Raw genomic sequence first — 9,400 nt, forward strand, 5'->3', positions numbered from 1 at the left:
ATGGTGCAACTTTATTTCTACTAACAAAGAGAGGTAGAGAATAGAAACCCTCATGAGTAAATATGTAGGGTAGGCAGTCAGTGTAAGAAGAAAATGCCATATTTGTCAAGCACTGCTGTCACAGATTCGGTGTCGTAGATACCACCCCGCATTCCGTCAGTCTCACCCCCGCCCACTCTGCTTCTGCCCGCACCAAGGGGGGCACTCTGAGGTTATCTGAGAGGAACAGAGGGCGCACCGTGCCCGCCCTCCCGCCGGGGTGCAGCATCCCTCGCACCGACGCACTCCCGCAGGATTACGTCTGCCTCTCGCTCGCTTCCTGGCGCTGGGCCCGGCTCTTCCTTCGCTCCGTGCCTCGGATTGGCTCCGAGCAGCGGCTTCCCTCGCCGTGCTGCGGCCGGCTCCTGCCGGCTCCTGCGGCACAGACACCTCCATGAAACACCTCCCCAGGTGGCGGCTTCCGCGCGGCCGCGCACCTGTGTGGAGGGGGCTACCTGCGTCACTCCCACTCTCCCCGCAGGTGAAACGTGTTTAGCTCCCTGGCCCTGAAGTATGTGTTGCTTGTGCTAGTCTGCGTTTCCCTGCGCCGAAGACGAGCCCTGTGTGCTCTGTCCTTGCTTGCAAACAGCAACAACGCATTGCAAAGAGAGACACCATAACCTGCCTTGGGTGAGGGATGAAGGTGAAGGACAGGTGGATATAGCGACAGACCGACTCGGCTTGCAGAATGCCGGCCTGCCTGCCCGGGGGAGGTGGGAGGGTGCCGGCGAGCTAGGACGCGCCTGGTTGCTTTAAGAGCGCCGCTCGCTCGCCCTCCCTCGCACTCCTCCCCGAGCCCTGGCAGCGTCGGGCAGGGATGGAGGATGGCTGCGGCGCCTCTCTGCTGGCCGGAGCGGAGACCCAGCGGCCCCGTGAGACGCCGAGCTGCTCGGGGGGCCCGGCGGAGCGCTGACCGCTGAGGAGGCCGGCCGGGGGCCCAGCCGCCGCCGCTGCTCTGGCGCGCAAGGAGCGCCGCTGACCTGCCGCACACCAGCCCGGCTCCTTCCGAGTCCAGGGAACGAAACCCCTCCCACCGGCATGGACCGTTAAATAGCCAGGACTCGTGTGCTTCCCTCAGAGAGGCACCCCAGAGGCTGAGCACGAGCAGAGAGCGGCGAGAGGTGAACCCAGGCTGATGGAACAACCCAGGGGTAAGCGGGGCGCCAGGGGTTAACGGGCTCCAAGAGGCAGAGGGAAACTTTCCAGGAACCCGACCACTTCGTGCGCCTGCCTCAGCTTGACACAAAAGCCTCACAGCTTATGCATATTCATTGAACGTGTGTGTGTGTGTTCATTTAGACTTCCTATTCACGGCGGGGTTGTGGCTTTTCGCGTTGTTTTGAAACTCGTACCCTGGGGCCCAAACACCAAGGCTCATTTACGCATCAGTTCCTGGCATCGTCTGAATAATGCAGTTTTCCTCTGCGCAGCCCCCCCCCCTTACCTCTGAAGTTAGGAGATTCCTGTGCGTGACTGTGAACCCCCCTCCACATTCCGTTCCCGTTGTTGGCGTAGCAGCGGTTTGTTTAGCGAGTGAGTCTGTCTGGGTCACCAGGCGCTGGGGTGGGCAGCGGCCACTGATGACCCCCGGAAGGTGCTTGTGTTGTGATGTACCATAGGTTTCTTTTTGGCTATTTTTCTGTAGTGTTAAGATGCTTAGTGTGGGAGTTATAAAGTCCAGGATGTAATGTGACCTCAACCAGCATGTGTTCTTGCAGTGTGCACTGAATATTAGGCTGGGAGGGGGCACCAAGGACAAGCCTCCCCAAGCAGCCTCGAAGTGTAGGCTGGTGTCATTGCCACATTCTATCTCCTCAGTTAAACATTTCACCTTGACCTCTGACCTGCCCCATCTCAGTCCCCAGAAACCCTTCTGGTCAACTCTCTCAAATGTAGATTTGGGAAGTTTATTGCTTCCTAAGAGCGTATTTCACCATGTTAAAGTGAAGAGGCGTTTTCTCTAAAATCTGCTCTGGCCCTTGAGTCTGTCCTGGCTGTCAGACAGGATCCCGGCCAGACTGCCCCCCTCCCCACGTGCAGGCAGCTTATCTGCGCGTGTCTGCTCTGTGCCTGCCCTGGGGTGTACAAAAAGCCCCAACTGCTTGATAGCTTTCCTCCAGTTACTCCAATTATGCATTTCATGTGAAGCTCCCATAAGCCTTCAGTTTTAGCAGGCGCTATAGGAAAAAAAATGATTGATCAGCAATCGAGATTTACCACTGTACACTCCATTGGGAAGTTGGGCTGAATCGATGGATAATGTTGGATTGTCTGTTTCTCATTGAGATGCATATACGTTGAGGCATTGTTGTTATTCCTTCCGGTAAGGTTATACTATGTTGAATTTTTCTATCAATGCTATGTCTTGTAAGCGCTTTGATAGTATACCCTCGGGCTAGCCAGCGCTATATAAAACTCCTAAATAAATAATTCCAACATTCACCTTATCGGTGTAGTATATAACCAGAATCACTATGTCTGCCCAAGGACGCAGAAGCTAACAGAGGAAAAGAGGATTTGTATGCAGTTGGTTGACATAAAATCTCAATACCACCTGTACTACCTCAGTGGAATGAAACTCAAAGTCAATTTATCATGATGACGTGCCCTTCTTTTGACCTTGTGGACGTTTTGTGGTTGCCCCGAGGCACTGCTGTGCATAGTTAATGAGAACGTGGCTAAGAGTATGTCATTCCACAACATTTCACTTTTTTCCCACAACATTTCACTTTTTTCCGAAACACATACTTTTTGGGAGGACTGTATTGTCGCTTGTCTGAACCCGTTCAAGAGCTACCTTGTAATAATTTACAAAATGACGCTGATCTAAAACGATAAAGAGCTTTTGAGTGCACAATCTAAAAGAAATAGAATAAGATGCATATTTCGTTTCTGCAGGTATGTCGTAATCTACTTGAGCCCTGATATGATGTCACACGCTGCTCGACGCTATAATTATTTTAAATTGCTACAACAGTATATTGTTAATATGTTATACTTAACGCACGTGCATGCTTGCTGCAATGACCCAGATTTAATCCATAATATTTTAGAGGGAGAGTGTCTTCAGGCATGTGTACTCGGGCACGTGTTTTCAGTGGTCAGATGGGTGCCTGGAATTCTAATGGTTGTGGTCATGTGTGGTAGCAAACTTCACAAAGGCACCTCACTCTGGAATCTTTGACCTGGCTTTTTCTTTCCACATGGCAACAGATGGGATATGATTTAGGCCTATTTTTCCTCAAAATAGCATTTAAAATGTTAAAAAACAGCTTCTATTAGGATACAATGCAAACACAAGGAGATGATGGACGGAGCGCTGAAACTTTTCAGACACTCACCCCTAGTCGCAGATCTGGGTTGAATCCATCATTGTGTTTTAGCTCACTTCGCCACCCCAGTTCAGACCCAGCCATATGCAAATCAGTCTTGACCCTGTGCCTCATGGGAACAGTCCAGCCAAACTGCCAAGCCAGGTCTTTCCTGGACCGGTAACAAGACTCCTGGAACCGGTTTCAGGGTAACACCCTTCATCAGCCAGGCTAGCTTGAATCCGGTGGCAAAGTGAGCAAGGGATACTTCAATATTTCAGTGGTTGTTAGCCCAGTTAGTGCTAGATATGAAATTCCATTACACTGAAACATCCATCACCTTGTTGTCGATGTCCTAAGTGCTGTGGGCATTCCCAGCTGTGGGTCCTGTGCTCATTGTGCCACTGGAATCAAGCTATACCTGGCTGAGGAGGCCTTATCAGGGTGAAACCAGTCCTAGGTTGCTTGTACTGTGACTCTGGAAGGACATGGCTTGGCAGTTCGAGCTGGACGGTTCCCCTTGGAGCAGCTTCAAGACTGATTTGCATATGGCATGGTCCAAACTGAGGTAGCACAGTGGGCAAAAAGCAATGCTTAGGATGCGGTCTGAGCGATTGCCAGCAGCTGAGATTAATACAAAGATTTCATCCATTACCATGTTGTTGTCGCATTACTCAGAAACACGGCAGCGCCATTGCTGTTATAAACAACAAAAAGGACTGTTTATGGTCAGTCTTTGGAAATATCGGCTTACATAGAACTGATCCTTCAATGAATGGGCTGCCCACCCTCTGGTATACCCTGTCAACTTTTTTATGCCCAGAAACGAGATGCTGTTTCTGAACAGGAATGTCCACTTCTGAACGAACAGTAAAATGCCATGGTACGTTCTGTATTGTAGCTGCTCACTATTAGTAGCCATCTAAGAGCATAGCGTCTTCTCACAGGCCCTTCTAAACAGCTCTTGTTCAGTGTGCCAGGCTGCTCGAGGGACATCCTGGCTAGGCCTCTTGAGGCACCCAGTCCAGACCTCACGGACATTCCAGTCCACTCCTGGTTACTGTCACAACTCCACAAGCATTTCCTAGGCTTTGATCTTGTGTACTCGGAGCTAATCTGTCTTTAGCAATGGATGGGAAGTCCATGTTGTTGGGGTTGTCTCACTTTCTACTACCCCCACCACCACCCCTGACACGCATTTTGTTAAGTACCTTTAGCAACAAGCATTAACTTTGTAGATCAGTCACCAGATTTAGAATATGGACAGGATTGGGTACTCTCTCACAGTGCCTCAATTGTGATAAGTTAAGACACTGCTTCTTAGTTTTTATTGGTTACGGGTGAAGACTTCGTCTCCAGCATCTTGTCCACCTTGAAATGGTGCCGTGTGGAAGGCCACAATGCTTTAGCTTCAGGGTTTTTTTAAAGAGTAACTCTCTACACCGTGCCATACCAGTGCGGGATCTGCTTTGTATGATGCCCAAATGGAGTGGTGACTAAAATGCCCAGCATGCAACCATGGGCATTACTGATGTTCTCCCGACAAAGGAGTACTGTTGAAGCACACTTCCATGGCTGCTCGTGGAATGGTGTAGTGTCAGAACTAACTTTTCACTGTTAACGTGGATTGGCCCATCTCAATGAGTATTATTATCTTTGGATGTTCATGCCTACTATGTCTCATTTTAAAGTTTGAATCAACATTTATAGTGACTTCTGACCTGAAGAAAATGTGACTGAGCAGATAAAAGCTTTGAAGGCAACTTCTCACAGTATTTACCACAATTATGTGTTTGGCTTAGTGATTCAAAGTGGTGATTTGTGGTTGTAGTGTGAGTATGGTGTAGTTGAGTAGCTAGACCTAAAGTCTACAAAAATGAAACAGGAAGTCGCTGCAATATAACACTGACATATTTAATTTCTTGTGCTCTTCTGCAGCATTTAAATATCTTGAACTTCCAATAACTTCCTTTGTATTGCTACAGCTTGCTTTGGTTTCCTGGTGCCAGAGTTTAGCAGGGAAATATAAAATGTGGTAAGGAAAAAAAGTCGCAACCTTAAGGGGTGAGTGTTGAGATGTACTTTTTGTAGAAGATGCTGCTGCTGTGTTTTTTAAAAAGAGATGTGAAAGTGCCAAGCTGCATAACAGTTCGGATGTGAAATAAGAGCTAGGCTCGGATTGAGGAAATTTTCAACTTGAGCAAGCAGTACTGTCTTGAAGTGTGTGAAGTTTGGGAAGTCTGGTCATGTTCATAGAGTTCTATAAGAGTTGTAAAAAGATGGTCACTATTTCAGGAGGGGCTTTGAGACCGGAATATAGGTGTAAGAAGTGTGAACCTTATGTGGGTATGATAATTTAGATGTTTCTGTACGTGCATATTGTGTTTTTAAAAACAATTTTATAACACAACTCTAGATGGGAATCTGTATATCATGACCTGCAATGGGAGACAGTACTAGGGGCTTGAGCTATCAAAAATTTGATCCATTCGGTCTCTACGGGAAAATGTGTTCATACATATGGGCCGAGATCCTGTACATAAAGTGTGGATTTAAAGCACAGATTTTAATTACACAATAACATTCCATTGGTTGCAACTTCAATATCACATATTTATTTTTGCAGGCACAAGGAGAGTAAGAGATTAGCCCAGACTCAATATTTGTGGGCAGGTACCAAGTACATGGTTCAAACCCATATTAGTAGGCTCCAAAATTGGCAGTTAGTCACTAGACCATTTCTCCTCCTAATAAAGTAGAGTGGACAGAAGAAAAAAAAAATCAGGTCTTACTATGTGCAATATCTGTTGAATGAGTCAGAAGAGGAAGCCACATGGAGTAACAGGAGTTCATCTTGAGTAGCCTACAGTGGCTAAGGCTGGGCCTCTGTTTTGTGCATGGAGTGGTTGGATCCTAAGTTAAACCATCGGCCCATGCTCTCACTCTTGGTGGTTGCAACTTCACTGGTTAGTGGCAACGCAACATCAAATCCCTCAAGGGCATATATTGCATTGCCTTTATGAATTGCTTCTAACCATTTTGGTGGGTAGTTGGAATGTAACGTTAGGGAGATGGAGTTGCCAAGCTGTGTTCCGCCAACAGTAAGCAGCCAAACTAGCAGTGTCCAAGACGACTCCATTAACTATAGACCTATCTTCTGGATTTCACTAAAATTACTGCAGCCACTCAAGAGAAGCAAACTCCTGTGTACTCTCTCATGTTCATCTGAGGAAGTCAGCGGAGCGCTGATGGTGAGGAGTTTTAATGGTGTGGAGGCCAGATGGACTTTACTGGAGCTTTCCTGACCTTGTTCTACTAGTTAAGTGTCAATTATGACGCTCCATCACACTCTTGACTACCACCTACGGTGCCCATGAGCAGACCAAGTCGAAGAGCTGAAAGACCTTGTAAGGAGTTATTGTGAGGCTGGTAAACCATCCTGGCATACTTAATGTTGATAATTAAAGGACAGATGAAGGGTGCCTTGACTGTTCTTAGAAGGTGGTGCCCACAACCTAGGAGTATGTTTGCTTATTTCGTAGGTATTGTTTGAGTTGTGTAGGCTATTGAATCTGCACCATGACTAGTACTGGAATACTCCACGAACAATCTTCGATTCACATAATGTTGCTTTGTGTTCACGTGATCCCCGGGAGCAGTGGATGTATGCTAAGTAAACCTTGAATATCCAGCTGAAGTACTTTTGCTTCTTAAGGATTTAATACCAGAAAAACCACTAAGCAGTTGTCTAGCAAGATGGAAAGAAAAGGTATAGTTTCCTAGAGCTGTAAGTTGATAGACATCTATGACAGGCAGCGCATATCTCATGACATTGATACAGCAGTTTAAATGCAACTGTTCCTTGCAGAAATGCATGAACTAACTTTACAGTGAAGCTTAGGCAGAGCAGTTTCAAGATGGGTCATTTGTTGCATTCATTCAAGGCCTTAATGTGGCGTTGCATCACCAAAAAGTGTTGCGCTCTTTCCCAAAGCAAATGGAAGAGCCCTTTGGCCTAAAATTAATTCGTGCTAACAATGCTGCTAATGAGCAAGTTTATATTAGGGAAGTGTGCCATTTTAAGCAACTTTTGCACCTGTGCCTGGCCGAAGGGCCACCTCTCTAAATATGGAACGTGTTGTCTGTGTATTTGCTAGGTTCAGCTGTAAAGACCCAGTGCTAAAAAGCCACTTCTACGTGATCTTTAATACTTTGTGAGCAACCAAGTAATACGAATTGTAGCATCAGAAATCTCACACACAAAAGTTTGGCCATATGTGGAAATACTGAGGGACCACCAACAAACTGCGTAGGTGAAATTATCTGTGTGCCAGATGTCGTTGTTAACCAATTACTTTGCCCCCATTTGTTGTGGTTACTGTTTTTCTCAGGACATGCTGTTTCGATTGCTGGCGGGAATCCTGTATAAAAGATCTCCAAGCAGTGGTGGCTTGCTGCTGAAGTGCAGATGCACAGGCTATATTTGGGTTGTTTCCTAATGTAACCAGGGTGTAGTGATCCAGATATTGTATTGTTATGCACTTCGACTCCTGGGTAATGAAGGCATGTTGATGGTCTGAGATTAGCGGGGCCTTCTCAGAGCAGGCATCCTCTTGAGTGCCAGCGGGTTGCCTTCTGTTGTCACGGCGTTACTGCTGTTTGCCGGAATGCCTGATCAATAATGGGGTTTTTATATATAATTCCACACACATGAAAAAGCCCCTTGTGTAGCAGTTTCCAGAAATAGTGGAACATGCAGAGGTGCTTCCATGGAATTCCTGGTGGTCAAATTTGCACATCTAATCAGCGAGCACAAACAGGCTTTGTGCGCGACTCTCTTTAAATCAAAGGATATCCTCTCTGTCCTGTAATGGTATGCAAGGAAAAAACCATGGACAAAAAAGGTCTCTGTCTGGAAAGATTTAGTTGTAAGCACAATCAAAGCCGGCAATCATACTCTCCAAAGGGAGGTTATATTTAGTGCCACAGACTAGCACTCTCTTTTTGTGGATTCTGCAATTTGAGAAGAAAGTTACTTCTTGCTGTTCTTGGAGTTGGTCTGACTCTTCCTTTTAGGATTTCAGTGCGCACTTTGGTAAATACATCTCCTTTATTCCTGTTATTGTACCTTCCTCCGGCACCACACACTAGTGGCCTGATTTGGTCTAGAACACCTGCCTGCGAAGCCTTCAAGACTTTGCGGTTGTTCCTGCAGGCACTTGACATTTAGTGTCTGCTTGCGATGCCCCTCTTCATGTATACCATCCATACAGTGCAGCTGAGCATGCTTTCCATATTTTTACATTTTTGTTCTTTTATAGCAGTGATGCCTGCATTCCGAGCGTTACCTCAGTACCAGCAAGCTCATGGTTTGCCCACTCATCGACAACACCAGTTCACAGGCCTGGGCTGTAATCAGTTGCTTATGAATTATAGCTTTCTAGACCCTATTTTATATGCTGGTCATGATAAAAGGCTGCTGGGCGCTTTGCCATGTGGAGAAGCCCTAGTTCTTGTCTTTCGAAGACCCCCCCCCCGCCCCCCCCAAGAGGTGGAAGTAGCTGGATTGAAGTCAGAATTTCTTCTTAATCTGGAAGCTGATTCCACAGTTTTATCGCTGCGGAGCAAGTGAAATCATGGATGTACTTGCACCTCCGGGTCTGTAAGAAGGGCGCTGCGAGCTGGTGGAGAACCTGAAGTGGCGAAACTGTGGCCCAATGGCTAATTCCGAGAGGTAACTAAATAATTAGGGAGAAATTGTTTTCTGAACACTCTTTCTTTGCTTGATAACGGCAAAAATACTGTAACGGGCTTCAGCGGCTGGGCCAGTGGCCCCGGTGTGTCCGACTGGGACCAAGCAGATTGACATACATTACAGTGAGCTTTTCCTCTGTGTTGCAATAACTTTACAATGCAGTGCCATATGATTTATTTCCAGTGCACCAACAAGCCAGTAGATGTTGACAATCTGTTACCTCTTTCTGAATGTCCCAGAAACCCTACATTTGAAAGGGTGTAGCATTCCAGTTTGCACCACTCCCAGTCGCTAT

At 46.8% G+C, this 9,400-nt stretch overlaps 1 protein-coding gene across 2 annotated transcripts in view; it reads left to right on the forward strand.

Annotated features, from left to right (window-relative positions):
• The first annotated feature begins 568 nt into the window (after window positions 1-568).
• The window catches only part of ENTPD1 (ectonucleoside triphosphate diphosphohydrolase 1), a 300,189-nt gene continuing 291,357 nt past the window's right edge, over window positions 569-9,400 (forward strand). The window contains exon 1 of one of the 2 annotated variants that reach the window (XM_078643531.1): window positions 569-1,190. In XM_078643531.1, coding sequence (XP_078499657.1) covers window positions 1,175-1,190 — 16 coding nt within the window. In that variant the 5' untranslated portion in view covers window positions 569-1,174. The remainder of the gene's footprint in view (window positions 1,191-9,400) is intronic. The other variant, XM_078643530.1, reaches the window with a different exon arrangement.

This window comes from Lissotriton helveticus, chromosome 5_1 (genome assembly GCF_964261635.1).
Source record: "Lissotriton helveticus chromosome 5_1, aLisHel1.1, whole genome shotgun sequence".
NCBI lineage: Eukaryota > Metazoa > Chordata > Amphibia > Caudata > Salamandridae > Lissotriton > Lissotriton helveticus.